The sequence below is a fragment of the Takifugu flavidus genome, chromosome 3 (assembly GCF_003711565.1).
Source record: "Takifugu flavidus isolate HTHZ2018 chromosome 3, ASM371156v2, whole genome shotgun sequence".
Taxonomy (NCBI): Eukaryota; Metazoa; Chordata; class Actinopteri; order Tetraodontiformes; family Tetraodontidae; genus Takifugu; species Takifugu flavidus.
This window is the reverse complement of record NC_079522.1, coordinates 7,345,537-7,367,187: the sequence shown is the minus strand read 5'-3', so window position 1 is coordinate 7,367,187 and position 21,651 is coordinate 7,345,537. Positions and strand designations below refer to the sequence as shown.

Genomic DNA, 21,651 nt, shown 5'->3' with positions numbered 1-21,651 from the left:
ATATGGGAAAGTGAAAGGGTAAATGTTAGAGCACCAACATTAACATTTCTGATATTTACATATAAATCATAAGGCCTATGCATTGCCTGATGCATATTTCCTGATTCTATAATGCTTTGTTTAGCATTGAGGGAAGATTTAATCAGAGCTCAGCAGAATTGAATCAACCGGTGCTGCAGCTTAGCATATTTCTTAGTTTAGTGGTCAAGGCAGAATGCCCGGCAATTGAATTAACTGGAAAGTAGAAAGTATCAGATCGTGCTTTAAGGTCTGTGGCTGACTGAAATGTGGGATGGTACCATGCGACAGTGAGCTGGTCCATTAGAGATATGGACAGTTTGATTAGAGAAGATGAGGATAATGCACCCGTTGATCATAGTCTGAGCATAGAAGCGCTTCTAAATTCGTTATGATGCGCGCTATTGTGGAGGTGCACGAGGGGGGAACCTCTTTCCTCAATAGGCCCGTCACATTCGCTCAGCCCCCAGAGCTGCAGTGCAGAGGTAATCACAGAAACGCTGTGTCCTTGACGACAGTTTAGGGCTAATACATCAACCCTGGCGAGCACTCATGGCATTAGCGGGACCTTTTAAAGAATGCTAATAATGTTTGAGCTTGACTTTAAAGTGTATCTTGGAAGAAACAGTCGAGTGCACGGACCTGTGCTGACTTCCTGTTTGAAGCCGCGGTGCTGACTAGCCATTTAAATTGGGTCTTTGCCCCTCTTGATGCCAAGGATGTGTGTAAACACGGGAACTGGCGCAGCAGCGACGCCTGACAAATTCAGCCGGTTAGCATCAGATTCTGCTCACAAGACTGAATAACTCCCTCTTATCTCTTCAGATTTAATGAAAAGCTGGCTGTACCGTCTCCGGTGTGCAGCCATTGTGCCTGTGCAGGAGTTGCCTGAACAATATCTGAAATGCAAATGTCGGTCACGGGGAGCCATCGCCAGGATCTTGTGTTGTTGTTTTTTTTTCATTTAGAACCATTTCCTTGTCTTTGGCGGCTCAGTCCCCTGCTGCACTGTCTACGTTAGACATTAAAAATACTCCGGTCTCCGAAGGCCTCATCCCAGCGCAGCATGAATCCAGACCAAAGAACCACTTCCTGAATAGTTCAGCAGCACAGCTGACATCTATGCAGCTATTTTCTTGATCCGCATCCAGCGCTTTCTGAATTATCCCTGCGTGTTTTGTCATTTTTAAACGCCAGATTTCCTGTGACATCCTGTCCTGCTTGTTGTTACTGTCGCCGTGTGGGTGTTAAATTCTCTTTTCCGTGCAGGGTCTGGAGGCAAATAATCCCACTGCAACATGAAAGCTGTTAAACTTGCGACGAGAAGTTAATTAAAATGTTCAGATCTGGACTTTAATCTACATACTGTTCATAACCTGTAATAATCTACATACACCCAGAGCCTGGCCTAGTCTGGCAACTTAATGTCCCAAAATACCAGTACAGCCGTTCACACGCCCCACTGGGAGCTCGGGGTTCGCCCACCTGGCGCTCTCTGATTGGCCGCAGAGCCCACCTGGTGGCGTCCGAGGAGTGAGGACGAGCGACGAAGAGCAGCGTCTGATGGGCGGGAACGGAGGACGAGGGGAAGGAGCCGGCTGCTGTAGTTTAGAGGTGCTCAAAGATCGGCTCCCTCATTATCATGCGGCTGCCATGGCAACAGGAAACCCAAACTGGAGCTGAGCGAGAGGAAGAAAATGAAGAGGAGGAGAGGAGAATGGAAAGAGTGGAATAAAGGAGGGAGACAGGCAGGTCTGGAGGAACGTAGAGAAGCCTGAACGCTGCAGCGAGGAGCCACCTTGGTTTGACTTCCAGCGCTTCGTGTGCCCCCCCCCCCACCCCCCACTGTTCCTTCATCTATTCAATTAAATCCTCTTGTTCTTCTCTATTCGATACACTATTGTTACACACCGGTCCAAGTCCAGGACGGCGTTCTGCCGCTGCTGCGCGCATGTTTTGCTGCGCCTCAGGAAGGGACCGCGCAAATGAAACGTGGCAGGATCAATTATTCATGAAACACGTGTAATGAAACAAGGACGTGTGGAGAAACGCTGCCAACGCCAAATGTTCAAAGCGGCGTCTGAGCATCGCGTATGATTGACAGGCCCGAGTTGACCGCCTGAATGTTTCTGGCGCCGCTTGTGCGCCGCGTCTTCAGCCAGAACCTACAGGAGCAACAGACACGGTGGGGGTGACGAGAGAAAAGAGATCAGTAGGATTGAAAGACATGAAGATGAAAGGAAAACAAAGACACGATTGGAGGATGAAAGCGAGAAAACTGGGAGGAAATTAACAGAGGACCCAGCTGGTTTTGAGGGATTGGGGGGGGCGAGTGTGATGTGTTGTCGGTTGTATTTTCCTTATTCAACGTCCTTTTTCCTTTATCTCCACTCCCTCTCATTTCAGTTTGTGGCTCAGCCCAACTGCCAGCAGCTGCTGGCCACACTGTGGTACGACGGCTTCCCGGGCTGGAGGAGACGGCACTGGGCCGTCAAACTGGTCACCTGCTTCATCATCGGCCTGCTGTTTCCTGTCTTCTCTCTGGTACAGATGGGGAGGGGGGGGGGGAGTATAAGTTTAGGAGGAAGAAAGGTGAGGAGAGGAATTAAAAGAGGTGAAGAATTAAAGGAGTGATGGGACCAGACATTAAAGGAAGGGAGGAAGCTAAACTACTCCGTCTGCCTCAAAGTAAATTTGTTACCAGGGTGTTCAAGGCTGCTGTTGCTAGGAAACGGTGGCTCGACAACAACGGTCGGCCTGAGAAACAAACAAGAAATTGATTTCATTAATAAGGGGATATTAAGGAGCAACACGTAGCAACTGCACAGTTAGCTAGCGGTGCGACGATAACAAACGTCTCATTGCTCGTCAGATCTACCTGCTGGCTCCGAAGAGCGCTCTGGGAAACTTCATCAAGAAGCCCTTCATCAAGTTCATCTGTCACACCGCGTCCTACCTGACCTTCCTCTTCCTGCTGCTGCTAGCCTCGCAGCACATCGCTCGCACCAACCTGCACATGCAAGGGCCCCCGCCCACCGTGGTGGAGTGGATGATTCTGCCCTGGGTGCTGGGTACGTAGCTGCCACACTTTGAAGATAAAAGTAGCCTACAGTGCATTGTGGGCGGGGCTTGACACATTGCAGCCCTCTGATTGGTTAAAAGTTTTCCTTCCAGAATTCCATCTCCACCTGCAAAACGTCAAGAAATGATTGCGTTTGCCGGTCCTACTTCTTGTTTTAGGTGTTTCTTTCTCGCGGGTGTGTATTTGCATGTGAGTGGGAGGGGGGCTGATCATTCGGAGGTGGTAGTTTGTGTAGGCGTGCGTGGAGATGCGTAGCTGTAAACATTACATCTGCGGCGCCACATTCTGCCTCCACTCATGCTAACGTGCCTCTCGTCTGAGCTTTAATGCGCCCTGAATAAAAAGACTCCAAAATATGTGTAAATGATTTAGAATAAACTCCGCCTTTGTCTGAACTCAGTCCTATAGATGCATCGACTCTCTGCTTTGCGCCCAGAGCTGCTGCCAAAATGAAATATTCAAGCGGGGCAGTCGAGCAAACAGGAACCGCTGATGGATGACACTGATGCGCTCACACATGCGTGACCGCGGCGTTGGATGTAAATAACTGGTGTGTGCGTGTGTTTCAGGGTTCATCTGGGCGGAGATCAAGGAGATGTGGGACGGTGGATTCACGGAGTACATCCACGACTGGTGGAACCTGATGGACTTTGCCATGAACTCGCTGTACCTGGCCACAATATCGCTGAAGATCGTGGCCTACGTGAAGGTAAAGATGGCCGCCGCAACGGTGTATCATCCGGCCACCTTTAACCTTTGAAGCAGCGGCGCTGCGGCGCCGGACAGGAGGCGGACGAGCTCCGCCGGTGCAGTTGTGCGACGGATTTCAGTTAACTTTCCGTCCCTGCCTTTCGAAACGGGAAGGTTTGCCTTTTTTTTTTTAAGAGCGACGGGTGAAATGGCGGCGCTGCACGCCAGACGGCCTGGCCATCTGCAGCAGCTGTGAGTCACTGGTGGTGGTGCATGTTCCTCCTACGCAGGTCCCAGACACCCACTTATACAGTATAAACACATGCAGATTTATTTTTCATATCAGCATTTAAAATCCTCCAATGAAAGCCGGGACGTTGAAAAAAAAGTGAAGCTAGACGGAGAAAAAGCACCTATAAATTAATGAGAGTGCATTCGCATGTGTGTTTCGGGATGTTCCCCGGTGTGTGTGTGTGCGCGCGTGTGTGTGTGTGTGTGTGGGGTGAATGTTAATAGCAGCAGAGTTAACAAGACAGACGTCCTGCGAAAGTCTAACGGATGAATTTGAAATGAAAAGCAAGCCATGCGTGAGACAACCGAGGCGGAGGGGCACAGACGTATGAATAAAGCAAAAGAAGAAGAACAGAGGGGAGGATGGAGAAAGTGACGTGTCAGCGATAGAGAAAGGTGTGGAATATTGGATGATGAGGGATGAAGAGGGATTCCTGCAAAGAGGAAACTGTGAAATCTACTGAAAGGCGAGGGAGCGGCAGCCTCCCGGAGGGATCTTCCGGAGGTTTTGCAGAGTTTGTCATGATTTTCTTTGTTAAAGGGCCACATTGTGCACGTGATAATGGAGTCATGAGTCTAGCTGCACATTAGGCAACAATAAATGTTACGTTGAACCACAAATCACTCGCGAAGCAAGTGTCCATTCGGAAGAGACTTACCGACTCATTACGGCTCTGAAACAAGCTAAGCTAGGCTAATTTCTTCATTATCCCTCCCTCTCCTCCTCACGTGCTTCTTAACTTGCCTTTTCTACCCTCCAGTACAACTCTTCCCGTCCAAGGGAAGAGTGGGAGATGTGGCATCCGACCTTGATAGCCGAGGCTCTGTTCGCCATCGCCAACATCTTCAGCTCCCTCAGACTCATCTCCCTCTTCACAGCCAACTCCCACCTCGGGCCCCTGCAGATCTCACTGGGAAGGATGCTGCTGGACATCCTCAAGTTTCTCTTCATCTACTGTCTGGTGAGAGTTCTTCCATCCGCCTTTGTTCTTCTTGGCATTAAGTTCTTCTGTGTTTGCTAAATGCGTCACCGATAACGCAGCCGTATCGGTGACCTTCACTGCTGGACCAAGGACATCGCGGGGCTGTTTCATTACATTCAGAGCTGATTAACTCCCTCTCAAGGGAACCTGCAACACATTCCACAGAAGAACCGTTAACTCCCCGAAGTCCTAAAATCAATCCCAAAGAGCCTGCGGCACAGAACCCACAGTGCTTTGAGTAACGCGACCGTGTTCACGTCTGGTTTGACAATAAAGCTGTGTTTTAAAATGCCCCCGAGCAGCAGAGGGTCAATGCTTGCAGAATTAGAATACCTCACATAGCAGTTGCAGTCATTACACGTTGGAGATGGTCTCATTAATCGTCTCCAGCTAATGTCTCCTTTTATAGGTGCTGCTGGCGTTTGCTAACGGCCTGAACCAGCTGTATTTCTACTACGAGACCAAGGCCTCAGAGGAACACAACAACTGCAAGGGAATCCGCTGTGAGAGGCAGAACAACGCCTTCTCCACGTGAGTGCATCCACACCGCGCTGAGAAAAGAGAAAAAAACACCTCAGGAAAAAGCCGAATTCTCTGGATAAAGCATTTCAGGACGGTTCGATGCGTAGCTAAAAAAAACTTGCTACACACAGACAGGTTGACATTAAAGGCAGCATTATTTCTGTTCCACATTTATGAGTTCAAAACTATCAGTTTCCATTAGCCTTAGCTAACATGGTTTACATTCAGCATAAACAGTGTCCTAGCAAAGGAGCAGCATATACGTTAATGTTGTAGATCTCTATTCACTGGACAAGTTTTAACCAGTTTTGTCTTCTGTGTTTATGCATATAGACTTCCGATACAAACATCTTGATCTGTATCGGATGTCATCGCGGACTGTCCCAGCAGTGCACGTGGGCTCTGACAATTGAAATGTTCTCGTACGCGGGCCGCTGCTCCACACACGCTCCCCCAGGAAACTCGGGGCACCGGACTTGCTTTTACATGAGCCACCTGGAATCATTGCGGCTCAAGTTTATCTCCCGGCGGGTGCAGAGCGAAGGCGCGCTGTTTGCTTTAGATATTGGCTTTATCACGTTGCGATTGATTCGAGCGAAGGTACGCGGGAGTCGAGGCGACTGTTGTGAAAGAAACACCCGAGTCGGCCATGAATGATAAAGAGCCTCCATCCCAGCAGCCTGCCGCTGGCTCGTAGCGCGTAGAAGCCACATCCGACTCGTGCTGGTGCCGAACATGTGACTCATCGCCATGGTGACGCCCCAGCCACGAGTTTGCCGTCCCTCTTTACGTTTCCTAATGGTTCTGTGACATCGTTCCCTGGTCCTGCGCCTGCTTTCACCAACAGACCCACCTCACCGACGGAGACAGCGACCACCAAAAACCTCGTCCACCCATAAATATTCAACGCGGCACAAATAGAAATAACACCCCACAGACAGAAGCCCTCTCTCCCGCCCACTCTGCCAATTGTTGCTTCATCAAAAATTCAATAGCCCGCGCCGTCGCCGAGGCTGTCGCACAATCAGGCGACAGATCAGAGCGGGGGAGGGGGGGACAAGCCGAGCTGAAATGGCGAGGAAAAGGGGGAAAATATCGCATTTGTTCACAGCAATCGTGCACGAGAGCGGTCCAAATCGTCTCCCTCTACTGGTGGGCTGCGTTATATCTTCGCCTCTCCCTCTTCCCCCTCAGGCTATTTGAGACGCTCCAGTCTCTGTTCTGGTCCATATTCGGGCTGTTAAACCTGTACGTCACCAACGTCAAGGCCCGGCACGAGTTCACCGAGTTCATCGGGGCGACCATGTTCGGCACGTACAACGTCATCTCGCTGGTGGTTCTGCTCAACATGCTCATCGCCATGATGAACAACTCCTACCAGCTGATTGCGGTAAGTCACCGCAGGAACCGCCTCCAGAACCCGTGAACTCCGTCCGACCCGTCTTCTCGCTCACCCCTTCGCCCCCGCAGGACCACGCCGACATCGAGTGGAAGTTCGCTCGCACCAAGCTGTGGATGAGCTACTTCGACGAGGGCGGGACGCTGCCTCCCCCGTTCAACATCGTCCCCAGCCCCAAGTCCGTCTGGTACCTGCTGATGTGGCTCCACAACAAGCTGTGCAGGAGGGGGCCGCTGGGGGACGACACGCACAAATGCGAAAATCTCCGAGAATTCACGGTGAGAGCTTCCAAATGAGCTCGCGTGGCGTTCCCGGCCGCGACTGTAAAGGCGGAAAGAAGTTTCAAAATGATCTGCAACAAAAAAGTTCCTTATTCATGACTCAGCAAATTGAATCTTTCTGTGATTCAGCTCGATCTCCGCGGAACGTTTGTCTTGGTTGTTTCTTTAGCGTCGTCTGCCCCCTCGGAGAGGAGCGGCATCTCGCTCGCAAATCAAATCAGGCCTGACTTTGAATCCGATGCGCTGCGACAGGGCAGCTGAGCAGCTACGTGCTCCGTCCGGAAACAACGTTAGGAGAGTTGCGTTTCATTTAGCGGCACGTGCATGGTTGCAGGTGCACGTGTGTTTACATCTGCAGGTCAGTTTGAATCTGGAGAAGAACAACCGAGATATCAGAGGGTCCATGTGGGATTTTAAAGGATATACGATGTCTGACAGGTTGTATGAGTCAGGTGGCGTTCCCGACGAAACGCCCGGTGGGATGTCGGAAGCATCGGTAGACAGGGCGGGGGGACAAAAGTCTGTCGCTGCCGCTAAACTTTTGGACGCGAGTGGACAAGAAAAGCTGTGTGACGCTAAAACAGAGGAACATAATCATGGACGGGATCAGCCGGAGTGGAAGAGGACGCGTCGTCCAGCCTGTTTCGGAATAACTGGATTATACAGAGAGACGGCATCAGCTGAGTGAGCGCAGGATCGGTGAATAAAGAGCACGGCGAGAGGGCTGACACACACATGTGCACGCACACACACACACACACACACACACACAGGCACTGCAGCTGCCATCACCTCAGCTGAAATCAGCTGAGTTATATAAGCCCACCAGCCCACATAGGTTTACTGAGCCACACGGATCTAAAGTGTGTGCACGCACGCACGCGCGAGTGTGCTTCCGTGAAAAAGCGAGAGAGAGAAATTAAAAGCACAGATGGGGTCAGAACAGTTTGAAACGTGATGAAAGGGAAATCAAGACTGAGGTAAAGACGGCCCCAAAACGCACAGACTCGAGTATGAAGCCGACCTGAATCCCGCCGACGGTTCACCCTGACGGTAAAACGACCACCTCGGAACGCCCGTTTCACCGGGCGTCGCCATCGGAGGCGAGACTTCAGGTGCTGTTCAGCTGTCCGGGTTTATGAAACAGCAGGAATCCGGTTGTCTGAGCGGAATGAAGGGATGAGTGCTTCCATAAATCACACCAGATAATGGAGTAGATTGTTCCCCGCTCGCCTCTTTTTTTTTATCACACTCACTCCAGATTGGATTGTTTCGGTCCATTTTTATTTACCGTGGGACTCCACATCAGCGTCTAACAGCTGGAACGCCCTTTGTTTTAGTTTTTTTTTTAACTGTATTTCCTGCAAGTTTGATCTGATTATTTCTCTTTGCAGGAACGCCACGCTGACAGTCTGATCCAGAATCAGCACTACCAGGTCTGTCTGGCACACACACTTAGTTCTGTGTATTGTCTGCAGCAGGTCCAAAGTGATGATGATCCTTTTTGAAGGACCAGGCTGCAGTCGGTGTTTCACTGATCAGTGGAGAGAGTTGGCAAAGAAAAAGGCAAAATGCAAATTTAGCTGGTGGATTGGGGGAACTGCAGTGAGTGGCCCTTATCTCTCCCAGAACAATGGGCCATGTGGTTTTACAGGCCTCCCAACACTGAATTCAACGATTCTGACGTTATATAAAGCAAATGAACATCCGGTTTGTTTATGCTGCCCCCTAATGGCGAAGCTCTTTGAGGTGGCATAAAGCCTTATGAAGATTCGATGTCTTCGTGGGTGCATCCTTGCACCTCTGTGCGCTGCAGTTTTGAATGTAGATTTTAAAAGGACAGTTGTCCTGATATTTGGACTCCAGAGCTGCAGGATTATATCAGCGCAGCAGCAGCCGAGTTTACAAATGTGGGGACGTCAATAACGTGCTTGGTGACACTGATCGGCGCTTTGATATCCCTCCATGTTTTTAGGGGTTGTTTGTCAGAATGTGTGTGTGTGTGTGTGTGTGTGTGTGTGTGTGTGTGTGTGTGTTGTGTGTGTGTGTGTGTGTGTGTGCGCGCGCACGCGCGCGCTCGCGTGTGTGTGTTTTGGCAGTTGTGGGCACTGACAGCATGCCAGACCGTCCTAGTTGGCAGTGACAGGTGTTAACTGTGGGAGGAAGCAGTGTGTTAATGGATGTGTGTGTGTGTGTGTGTGTGTGTGGTACTGTACAGTGTGTCAGGGTTTGACTTGCCTCCCACCAAGCACCAAATGTTGGTGAAATTTGTCTGTGCTCTTTAAATCAATCAGTGTCACCGGCTGATTATTTAACGTGGCAACGATGCTTCATAAGTCGGTGGAATTATTTATCTCTTTTTTTGACAGACTGGCAGCTGAAAACATGATAAAATGACATTTTCTTTGTGTGTCCCACGTTGCCTTCGCTGTCTCTTAATCAGGGTTGATCACTTTTATGCTTTTTTTGTTTTATTGCATTTAGCATGATTCATCACAAATTAACGTGTGAAATTCAATCTCTGGCAACATGTCACCAACAGGAAGTGATTCGGAACCTGGTGAAGAGGTACGTAGCGGCCATGATACGCAGCGCCAAGACAGACGAGGGACTGACAGAGGAGAACTTCAAGGTGAGGCTCAGCGGCTAATTAGATGCTAGCAAGTACATCTTTATACGGGTTTATTTTACACAAATATAGGTAGGTAGGTATGCTAAAGCTCATCAGTGGCAAATGCCTTGACCTGTGATGGATTCTGAGCTGTTTGAGCAGCTGAGACTGTTACCCATGATGCCTCAGGAGCCCAGAGTGAGCTTTAAAGTGCAGGAACATCAGGTGCACACTCGTACACTTGCCAGCGTGCCAGCGCCGTATCTACAGCGGCCACTGTTGCAGGATCGAACGGTTAAAATGCTCGACTGGCATCAGGTGCATGTTGGAGCAAATCAGTGTTTCGCTGGCTGAAGATTCAAGCCACGTGATCCGTGTTTGTCTCCCACACCAGGGAGGGGGGAGGAGGTGTGTGTGAACTTTACACCAAAGCTACAGGCTGTTATTCGAGTGGCGCATGAGTGAACCGTGAACTCTAAATCAGTGTTCCACTCCCAGAGTCCTTTGTGCCTGATTACCATGATGTCCCAACCATAAATGCTGCATTTGTGAATACAGCATTGGAGCATATGGCAAGTGTGGAGATGGTGATGAGCGGAAACAACCACTAGCATGTGTGAACATGCTAAGCAGAAACTGTCCTGCTGTTTGCTGCAGACAACCACGCAGAAACTCTTGATCTTGTTCTCTGGAGCTCCTGTGTAAATACAGCACTAGCTCTTTTAAAACCTCCTCATTTTTCTTTATTCATGTGAACAGGAAAAAATTTGCCCCGTTCGCTGACTTGGTGACTTCACCACCATCCTCGCAAGTCCTTACCCTCCACTTACCCCCCCTCCTTCTAGAGATTGAACCTCTCATTCAGGCGGGGGTCTAGTGTCCTCCCCCGTCGTCACCTACAACTTCATTTTGTTCAATTTGATCTAGTTTTCATAGCTGTACATTCATTGAATCGTCTGTTTTTTTTCCCAGGAGCTCAAGCAGGACATCTCCAGCTTCCGCTACGAGGTCCTGGATCTCCTTGGAAACCGCCGTCCGCCTCGACGACATTACTCGTCATCCAGTGAGACGGCGAGGGAAGATGGTGCCATGGCCATGGAGGATGAAAGCGAGTCAGGTGACAGTTGTGGAGGTGGGGTCCAGAAGACCAAGGGTGTGACCTTCATGACGCCACTGGAGGATGAATCAAAGCCATCGCCAAAGCTTGGCGTGTCGGCTTTGGTGCGCTCCATCTCTGGGATGACCCAGGCAGAAAAAGGCAGTGATGATGGAGGCGAGGAGCTGGAGGAGGATATCAGGTGGGGGCAAGAGGAGGAGGAAGAAGAGGGGAAACCAAAGAGCAACGGGCTAAAAATTATCCCGCCATCTTCTGCCAAAGTCCTGTCCTCCCCATCGTCATCGCTGTCCTCATCGCTGTCATCCTCGCTGGCTCGTACAAGGAGTCGCCTGCAGCGCCTCTCAACTCCGGGAGGGAAAACAGACTCCTTCAAACGCTTGTCCTACCTATTCTCACGATCCAAGCGCAAAGCCCCACCTGTGCCTCTTCCTCTACAGTCGCCATCCTCCTACACCATTTCCGACGGGTTGCTCCGCCCCCTGGGAAGCCACAGCCACTCTGATTTCAGACTCAGTGACGTAACCAGAAGCGAGACTCACCTAAATGAGGTGGGCCGCTCTGGCGACGTCGCCATTCCTTCATATTCACCTCTGAGAACAAATGGACGGGATACACTCTTGACTCTGCCCCTTCCTCCCCCGTGCCCCTGCCAATCCCTGCACTGTGCTTCCAACATGTCCGAGTCCAGCTCACGCCTCCTGGACTCCAGTGAAGATGTTTTCCAGGGTGGAGGCGTGGGAGGAGCCGGACAGGTCGGCATGGACGTGGGAAGGGTAAGAGAGGGGATGATGATGGGAGGCTGGGTCGGACCATGTGAGGATGTCTTAGAGGACAGCTGTGAGGTCATAGAGGACTCTGTCACCACACAGCTATAGGAGGGACAGACACTCAAGACTATTTTTTGGCTGAACATTGGAGTTAGAGAAGTGGAGAGAGAGGAGGCAGTGGAGAATGTAAGGATAGATATTGGAGGACTGGATCTCTTGCCTTGCCTTGGTTCCATGGTTACTCTTCCATGCAAGGACAGGTGTTTATCAAGACAGATTTGCATGGATCAGTTACTGCATTTTCAAAGATATCTCCCGTTATCGAAGGCTGATTATTAGAAAGAATCAGGGAACTACCCAAGCTATGAGGTAGGGCACTAATGAATTCAAATTCAGTCCAGCTTTATTTATGTTGTCGGTTGCAAGCAAATCTTCACAGAAATGCAGAACCTGGGTAAACAGCAGTGGCAAGGAAAACCAGGAGGAAGTAACAGGCGGAAGCCTTGAGCAGGACCCGACTCGTATTGGTTGACCCTTGGCATTGTCTCTCAGCAGAGGGTGTTAGAATAAACCAATCAGGCTAGCTCTCCAGGTGTGTTGGTAAGCTAATCAGAAAAAAAACCCCATCAGGAATTAGCTCGTGATCTTGAAATTATAATTGGAGGAATTGCATCACACTAAGTAATATGATGGTTCAATTCTGTCTTTTTAAGCATCGGCCTTCTTTAAGAAGATTTTTGTTTTTACCTTTCTTCTGGAAGATCCTGACGCGCATTACTCTGGAACATACGTAGCCAAAGCGACTCTTCAGAAGTGACATATCATTAAAAGTCCCCGTTTGGTTTTTAACAAACGACGCAGCGTTTCCCTTTAACACACTCTGAGTCCGGAGTTTTTAAAAAGATGTGTTCCACTTCCGAAGGAAAAAAAGCGACTGAAAAAGGAATAAGGTCCTCTTGAACAGTGGATTTGGATTTAACCGGGAATAACTTGGAAGCGCTTCACTGCTGATGATAGCCTGCAACCTCTCTCTCTGCATCAGCAAGGGCCAACGAACTTTGTTTTATCCTAATAACAGTTATACTAGTAATAATAATGATAATAACGCTAATAATAATAGTAATTAGGACTAGTCTGGGTCCTAAAAACTGTCTTTGCTTCTGTTTGAGTTGCCTACGATACCCTGGCTTCTCGTTCTGCTCTTCCTTAATAAGTACACTTTAAAACTACTGAAAACTTATAGTAATTTATTGCGAGGAGGGATGAAGGATGCATGAACAGGCTGGTCTCCGGAATAAACGTGGAATGTATCGCATTGCGAGGAGGCGGGAGGGGGAAGATGGTGTGGAGGAGCTGGGAGTGACCTGGGAAACGATCCTAACGCACGGTTAGGACGGTTTAAAGGAAAATGACGTGGGATCCAATGGGAGAAGGTCGAGATGGGGATTACCTCTTTTGTCTGGGAAATCTTTTTAAAGGGGAAATTTCTGCGGAATTTCATCACTGTTCATGAGTCGCGGTTTCAATAGGCGGTCATGAGCCGCTGATATCTGGTGAGAGCACAGCTGCCAGGAATGGGGAGAAGTTCTGCATGTTTGAGCAATCTAGAAAAAAACTGTTACTCTCTGCACACACTCAGAATATCTGCTGGTGTGATGAGTTGCTTCCGGTCAGATCTTTTACCTTCCGTTTATTTATTTTTCCTCCCACCGTCCTCACTCTCAATTATTCCCCGCATGACATTTCCTTCCCTTTTTCAAAACCCTCCAAATAGAGAATTCCCTCCAGTTCCCCCTGGGTGCAACCTCCCCAACACCCGGCGCGACTGCAACCCCTTGACGAAACCCCCTCGGTGAATCCTAAAATGTCAGGTTGTAACCATGGAGACCTGCTCAACATTCCGTAACCACAAAGTTTCCTCCGGAGCTCCAAGGCACAGGCAAACTCAGTCATTAGCGTGACGCCCCCAGCATAAACTGATAATGTTGACGTGGCCTGTTTGGATAACGCTTGATTTGAACCATTATGCTAACCACACAACTCTGAGTCCTGGTAGTTAGCATCGTATTAGCATAATAATGTGACTTATCTTTCACTCTCTGGATCCTCAGGGCCACAGTTAGATGCAATTTTAGTCACCAAATTTTAAAAAACACAGCACTTACAGAGCAAATTGGACACATGAAATGCACGAAACTTCATAACAATGAAATAGATTCACATTTGAATCATCTTCCAACCTGCTCAGGGATTCGTTAAATCCACGTATCATTGCATAGCACCTGTATCGACAGAAGCCGACCACACAGATTGTCGAAGTGAACAGTAAAAACTTGCTTTGTTTGCACAGTCCAAGCAAAGTGATCAGAACAGCACACTGGGTTACCTACATCCATAATCAATTATATTTATCAATTATTCTAAAGCGCACTTTACACTGACATTAATACAACCATCTACAAAACAGATATAGAGAAACACTTGCAACAATTTGTGTGTGTGTGTGTGTGAAAGGTATTATTGATCCTGCCAGAAGCCATAACAGAATTGTCTTGACGTGTTTTAAAAGTAAAACTGTACATTTTGCATGTGCGTTTAGAGAAGGAAGTTATACTCAGTTGAGACTCAACACACACATACATGTATTTGTGTGCTTGTGGGGACTTATACGGGCAAAATGAATTTCCCAGCTCCTTACCCTAACCATCGCACCCTAACCCTAACCTAAACCCAATCCTAACCTCAACCTTAAAACCGTGTATTAACCCCTAAACAGTCCTTTGAAGCTGTGAGGACCAGCCAAAATGTCCTCATATTTCTCATAAAATAGTTTGGTACTCAGTATGTAGCAAATACCAACACACACACACACACACACACACACACAGCAGTGATAGTATTCATTCTCCCTCTTAAGAATCAAGGTCACCACCCCCATCCATGAGCATAGACTGAAAAATCCATCAACACACAGACACAAATGCTCTGTCATTAGATACAGTTGCAGTTCTAGAAACACAAAGCGTCTCTGCGCTGACGTGCTGCAAGACCAGACGAGACCCAAATCGGGAAAAAGTAATTCAACTAATGGATTCAAACTGTAGCATTAGCCGACGTGGGTGTACACCTGATGTCAGCTGGTTCTTGGCTGTAACATGCAGTAGTTTGGCGTAGCCGCTCATCACACCAGCACAGACGGCAGGATTCAGGTTCCCATCTCAACCTCTCGAAGAGCTTTAAGAACTAACGTTATTTTATCTTTGTTTTTAGGGATTCCCACAGGAATGAATGTATGACTGTGTTATTTTTCTAGAAGCGGACAGCTCGCGCACGTTGTTCACTCTTTAATAAAGGCATCCTTAGAAAACTGGACCGTTGTCAGGCTGTTTCTTTGACTTGTTTAATGCCCACAGATCAGGTGGATGTGGGCCGGAACCTCTATCAGGCTGGTTCGCGATGCGTCCACGATGTTCGGATCATCATCACAACACTGGCGAGGTCCCCTACAGTACCCAGGATGCTTTTAGTGAACACGCTTCTGTCACTTTGGTCTTTGTTTATATTCACATTTGAGCGCATAAACTGCTGAAAGCTGCGTCTTTTCATGCCGAGTGGAGAGCGAGAGGCCTTTTCAACGACCTGCTATATCCCCCGAATGTGTGATTGTAATTATCATTATTACTGTTGTTATTTCACTCAAGGAACAGCTGAAAGAGAGAGAGGGATGAGAGTTTTAACAAAGCTCTCGTTCGCCCGGTGTGTGGGCCGCACTGCCGAATAAAAAGCTGCTTTCATCGCTCTCACTCTCTTTCTGCATCAACCTCCCCTCCACCAACTCAGTGTCAAGTTCTGCTATGAGACACACAACAGCATGTGTGTGTGTGTGTGTGTGTGAGAGAGAGAGAGAATGGCTGTCCTTTTGCCAGGCAGCAGTAAACTAAAGCACCTCTCAGAAAAAAGTGGACTTTTATTGAACATGGTGAAACACACTTATCCCACAATGAAATCCCACTCTCTCTCTTTCTCCCTCTCTCTCTTACACAAACGCACATTTTGTAAAGATACAAACTCCTGCAGGAGAATATTTGGAGGTCATCATGAGACGTATCCCTGCGCTTGACGAAATTCTTTCCCTCAGACTTTTTCCGGTGTTTAAGATAGAGGTTTGCATTTCTTCTTGTTGAGGTAATAGAACTAATACATTCACCTAAGATCATATCAAAGATCCATCCTGTGAGTGGCTTGTTTTTTTTACCTGTCCAGTTTGGAGCCCCTGCGGGGAGGGGTCAGCTAATTGGCTTGTGGGCTATTATTGTGAAGCATTCTTATTTACATTTAGTTAAGTATTAGTGGGATTATCAATAAAGAGTGACAAAGTTATTTTTAGAATATTTAAAATGATGTGGCAACGCAACGTTATCAGAAAAATACAGAACAACGGTAAAGAAACGGAGGTGGGGGAGCTAGACTGCAAAACGGGTTTCGGAGAAATTCTGAGCTGAATATCAAGCCTTGAAAACTGAGAAGATAATATAACTCGATGGTGCTTAGAGCCTTTGCCTGAAACTAAAATAGAAAAAGAAGAAAGTGGGGCTTTTCTATTTCCGGCTGCACAAAAGATAAAAAACGACAAAGGCGGAGAAGACAAAAAGATGAATTGAATGCGGGAGAGGTTTGGCTGAGTGCACCAAAAGGATGAAGCAGCTGATTCTTCTGTTCATCTCTGTTCCTTCTCACCCTTCACATCAATGACTCTTTTTCCCCAACACTTGTTAACAGAAAACAAGTCAATAGTGTGACAGCAGTTTCTGACTCAACCACCAAAACAGAAACTTCAATTGCCTTCAATCCAATTGTCTCCATCAGTTAAATACCCGTTTTGGGTGAGTTTTAAAAGCAGAGTGCTTCATTAATGAGTTTATTTTCATTATATTGAAAGACACCGTGTCATCGAGTTGTACGCGTGAGCTTGTCTCCCTCTGCTGGGCAATAATAGAATGGCAATTAGAAAGTTTACACCTGGAATGATAAAAACAAGCCTCACCAAGTCACCGTTAAAGTTGATATCATGAGAGGAACAAATGATTACATAAACCATGCTGTTGATATTGTTTAATGATTTTATTTTTGTATTCTATTATTTACATAGGCGTATATTGACGGAACTATTCTTCGGCGTCTCCCCCGGTCCTCCTCCGAATCTCATTGGTCCAGCACCTGCCACTTCTCCCTCTCTGATTGGTCGAGAGCTCGCAGGGCGTTTCACCAACACGGAAGTAATTTGTTTGTAGCTTTTACAGCTGTGGGGAGAGGAGCATGTGAAACCTGAATTATAACCGATTTTATAGGTGTTTTATGTAAAAGAACGTTTTTAAAGGCGGGAAAAGACTCAGAAAGCGCCAACGATATGTTTGTTGCTGCATTCACGTCGTTTTTTGTGATAATTTGGTCGGTCGGAGCAGCGAAGGATGGAGGCGACGATGAATGGGTTCATCTTCCAAACAGATGCGAAGGTAAACGTGTCAAATATCAGCCTTGATATCAAAAACAGCACCCAAGGACCTCAGGGGGCCTTCTAAGTTTGGAAACATATTATAAAATACTCCTGCAGTTTCGTTATCTAACGACTCCCATCGTCATTATACAGCCATTGTTTACGTGTCGTCACATCAAAGCTTCTAGTTTTGTTCAGCTTTGATGTTTAATTGCAGAACAGAGAAGGCAACAAAATAAACTAAGGTGTGTTTTAGAATTAAAAGTCAATGATAATGTTTGCCATTGCTTCACTATGTAACTACACGTTTTGTGGATAATCTCTTAAAAGTAGTGTCTTGTAGGTTAAGTCAAAGCTGATTCCATAAATGTGTTACTTATTTGACTCTTGTCTTGAAGCAGAAGGTTATATTCAGATCTGAACCTGTCCTTGAATACACCCCCCCTGTCTGTCCCCCCCAGTGTGTAAGTTTGTCAGTATTGAGATGAAGTCTGCCTTCGATGAGACGGGGAAGACCAAAGAGGTCATCGACCGCAACTACGGCTTCATAGACAACAAGGGGGCCCCGCCGATCAAATACGTCAAATCGTGAGTTTGTCCCTGTGCGTTTGTTGCTGAAAAGTTCTGTTTGAGGACGGAGACGCAGCTGCTGTCTCCGCAGCAGCTCAGCTCTCACTTCCTGTCAGACTTAGAACTGGGAAGCTGCTCCACCGACAGAGCTGGAGTCCATTTCAGTCTTAATTCTGACAGTTTTAAAGATCTCAATGCTGCTGATTAGATTGTTTTTGCTCTCCACGCACACCATTCAAGATGTGTTTTCCAGATGTAGAAGCTCTGACCGCTTCAAAAGCCCACATCTGTGAAAGTGAGCTTATTTTCTCCCTCCACAGAGATCTGCGCTTCATCGAGGTCGTTGAGAATGTGTGTCAGAGGCTGCTGGAGTACAACCTCCACAAGGAGAGAGCCGGCAGCAACCGCTTTGCCAAGGTCAGGCAGTGTGTTTGGTCTATTAAAGTGGGATTCTCAATGTCAGTGGGCTTGAACCCACTGGGCTGTGGTCTGTTATTGACCGGTAGTACCGTTTGTGTCCTGGGGAGGCAGTAGTGAGTCACTGGGATTCGCTGTGAAGCATGAAAGGATAAAGGAGAAGAAGTTAGGCAGAAGAACAATTAACTAGATGACCTTTATCACCATCCCAAAGCGTCCTCAAAGGAAATGGAGACATTTGTGGGTGACGATAAGCAGCAGCAGAGGAAGTAACTCAGATAAAAGATGTATTTAGAGGTCTTTTGGGTGCATTTTGGCTCAGGCGCAATATCTCTAAAGTAGAAGTCATCCTGTTATCCTGCTGGCAACACGTACGTGCACCCTGATCAGTCCCACGGCTGCAGACTGTTGCCTGTGTCTGTCTGCAGGGCATGTCGGAGACCTTCTCCACCCTTCACGGTTTGGTCCACAAAGGAGTGAACGTGGTGATGGACATTCCTTACGAGCTCTGGAACGAGACCTCTGCGGAAGTGGCCGACCTCAAAAAGCAGGTGCTTTCTCACAGGGTGAAATGACAGAAAATTCCAGTAGAATCGCTACGATTTAGAATTAAAGGAGCGTGCGTGTGTCAGTGTGACGTGCTGGTGGAGCAGTACGAGGAGGTGATTGAAGACTGGTACAAAGGGAGCCAGGAGGAGGACCTGACCACTTACTTGTGTGAAAAACACGTTCTAAAAGGACAGGACACAGGTGACGCATGAGCTTAATTCTTTATCCAAATTAAACAGAAGGGGCTTTAGTGACGCCTGGACAAAAGCACAGGGAAGCTTATTTCATGGTTGTTCCTCTCTAAATTGTTTGTTCTTATGTTCAGCCTGTTTGAAAGAGGAGTGGAATCTAAGGAAGAAGAAGGGAGACCAGGCAGCCATCACAGAGGACAAGAAGAAGAAGAAGAAAAAGAAGAAGGGGGGCAAGAAGGGAAAGGGGAAAAGTTCGGAGGGAGAGGACGGAGGAGACGATGCTCGGGAGGGAGAGAAGGCCTTGAAGAAAAAGAAGGAGAAGGTGAAGAAGAAGAAAAAGAGCAAAGCTCCTGTGGAGAGGACGGATGGGGGCCAGTCTTCAGAGGATGAGATGCAGCCACAGGTGCCTCTGTCTGGGCCGAAGACGGAGCTGTGAGTCCTGGGGTTAAACGGGTTGTGATCAGATTATTGTCGCAGTTATCGGCTGCGCTTCGCTTTCAAATGAATCTCTGATACTTGAATGCACCATCAACGATTTCTTTCTTCTGTCTTCTTTAATTCCATTTTATTTTCTCGAGCTAATCTTTTAGCAACCCCTGCTTTTCCCATGTTAACTGCTAGCATTGATTTTATCCAATCAGTCGTGTTTGCAATATTTCTCCTTTGGAAATAAAATGGATGTTTTGTAATAACGGTCAGGTGCTGCATTTGGCTGAATACTAAAACTTGGAGTTAGAATTATTTTTCTTTTGTCCTTTAATGTTTAGTTTTGCCATCCGTAGTGTATCTATCCATGTTGCGGTGTTTATTGAAAATTGCATTGAAATTTCCATAATGTGAAAGCTTTTAAAGATAATTGAAAAAAAACAACTTTGTGTATGTACAAATTAAGTTAAACTTGCAGTTACACCAATATAGTAATGTTTGAAAATATTTTATATCCGTGGAAGCTCTGGGGAATCAATGATACGAACGTGACTGTCTCAGTTTTTTGAATTTTGAGAATGTCTCATTTATTTCAAAGTATTATGTTGAATAGATGTGTTTTGTGCGTGCAGTTGTCCGGATGCTGCTATTTAAAATGTACGCGTTCTGTTGTGTGCCTGTTGGCCCTTGAGCCGAGGGTGAAGCTTTGTTTTTGCATTTGGTTTTAACGGTTTTTATAGATTTTTATTCCTGAAGTAAGACGCTGTCTGTGTTATTATATCAATAAACAGATGTGAAGAATCTGATCCGATTGCATTTCTAAATTGGAGTGTTTTCACAAGTATCACCATTTGCTGATGTGCTTAACGGCTACAAAAGGTCCGTTAAAATGATCCGTTTTAGCAATGTCCTTGTTTGTGTAATGTAAAATATTGACCACTAGATGGAGCCAGAGCCACGGGTTAAAGTTGCGTTTAGTCCTAAATTATAGTAATTTTGGTGTTTTGTGTTAGTGACTTCCCAAAGTCTTGTCCGATACATTGGGAATAGGAGTAAAAACGTGTAGATTTCTCCATTATTTGCTAAAGTGCACTCAAAATGTTCTCTTCGCTGTAAAAGTTTTTCGTATTTTGATGGGTCCAACTGAGTGGGCGGGGCTTAGTTAAAGGTCAAAGGTTAGACTTCTCGGTAATTGGCGTTCTGCAGGTGAGCACATGTCGAATGGCGGTGCTCTCTTAAACCCGACAATTGGATTACTTTCTTCTTTTGACCTTTTTGCGTAAGTTATATCGCGCCTGTTGGTCTTTCCGAGGATGCTAATATTAGCTATAATGCTAACTGCTTTTCTAACTTTTGGAACAAAACCTCCCCATCAAACCTGGCCCCGGGACACGAAGTCTTCAAAGGTAGGAAAATGTTGAGCTGCTCGGTGCTAAAGACGTTTGGGAGTGAAACTGTTCAATTATAAGTAAATAAATTACTTATTACTTTATGATGGAACATTGTCACGTTTACAGTTTGTGACTGCTCTGATTGGTGGATCAGTTCATTACTTGATTAATTGATAAATGATTGGAAACATTGAATCCTGTATATATTTGTACACATTATATATTCTGTAAATATATCAGCTGTCTTATATATATTGTAAATAGTGTATATTATATCTGAAGGTATTGTGCAGGTGCACTTGTGTGCTGCTGTTGCCCCTGGTTACCAGGCTGAGGAGGCTCTCTGGGGACCTATTGACTAATACAGTAGACATCGCCATGAATTGGGCCGTCTTTGACAAGCATTTTCTTTCATCTTGCTCTGAACTCCTCTTAGATGTGAAGTGCGTGCGTGTGTACGTGCGCGCCCGTGTGTCTGGTCAGTTGGAGATGGAACAAAGTCTCCTCTAATCTGTAGGAAATGAAACGGCCATTTGAACAGAAATATTGATTCTTCCTAACATCTCAAACCTGTGTGTGTGTGTGTGTGTGTGTGTGTGTGTGTGTGGTGTGTGTGTGTGTGTGTGTGTGTGTGTGTAGCCAGCACATACTTGTATATCTGTGGAAAATCTCCATAATGGCAGACGCTCGGCGATATTAATAAGCAGCCTTCGTTGAGTGCAATTGTGCACGTTGGCTCCCGTCTCCTCTTGGAAGGTTGAATATGGATCGTAGAGGTCAAAGGTCATTGGACACTGCAGTGTCCTAGACCCACATCGCGACAGTCGCTGCTCCTTGAACGCTGCGTTAATG

The 21,651-nt window shown here is 47.0% G+C and overlaps 2 protein-coding genes across 3 annotated transcripts in view; both read left to right on the top strand.

Moving 5' to 3' along the window:
* Positions 1 to 15,131, top strand: part of trpc5a (transient receptor potential cation channel, subfamily C, member 5a) — a 45,460-nt gene extending 30,329 nt beyond the window's left edge. For both annotated transcript variants that reach the window (XM_057026186.1, XM_057026187.1), the window contains exons 9-18: positions 2,425 to 2,562; positions 2,891 to 3,089; positions 3,670 to 3,809; positions 4,843 to 5,043; positions 5,474 to 5,595; positions 6,781 to 6,976; positions 7,057 to 7,263; positions 8,661 to 8,702; positions 9,809 to 9,898; positions 10,850 to 15,131. In XM_057026186.1, coding sequence (XP_056882166.1) covers positions 2,425 to 2,562; positions 2,891 to 3,089; positions 3,670 to 3,809; positions 4,843 to 5,043; positions 5,474 to 5,595; positions 6,781 to 6,976; positions 7,057 to 7,263; positions 8,661 to 8,702; positions 9,809 to 9,898; positions 10,850 to 11,869 — 2,355 coding nt within the window. In that variant the 3' untranslated portion in view covers positions 11,870 to 15,131. The remainder of the gene's footprint in view (positions 1 to 2,424; positions 2,563 to 2,890; positions 3,090 to 3,669; positions 3,810 to 4,842; positions 5,044 to 5,473; positions 5,596 to 6,780; positions 6,977 to 7,056; positions 7,264 to 8,660; positions 8,703 to 9,808; positions 9,899 to 10,849) is intronic.
* Positions 15,132 to 17,021: 1,890 nt separating this feature from the next.
* On the top strand, positions 17,022 to 20,214 carry cnpy3 (canopy FGF signaling regulator 3). The gene is made up of 6 exons (XM_057026192.1): positions 17,022 to 17,274; positions 17,717 to 17,843; positions 18,146 to 18,242; positions 18,671 to 18,793; positions 18,875 to 18,992; positions 19,117 to 20,214. Exons 1-6 carry the CDS (start codon positions 17,169 to 17,171, stop codon positions 19,416 to 19,418), a joined length of 873 nt encoding a protein of 290 aa, XP_056882172.1. The 5' UTR covers positions 17,022 to 17,168; the 3' UTR covers positions 19,419 to 20,214.
* Positions 20,215 to 21,651: the final 1,437 nt, after the last annotated feature.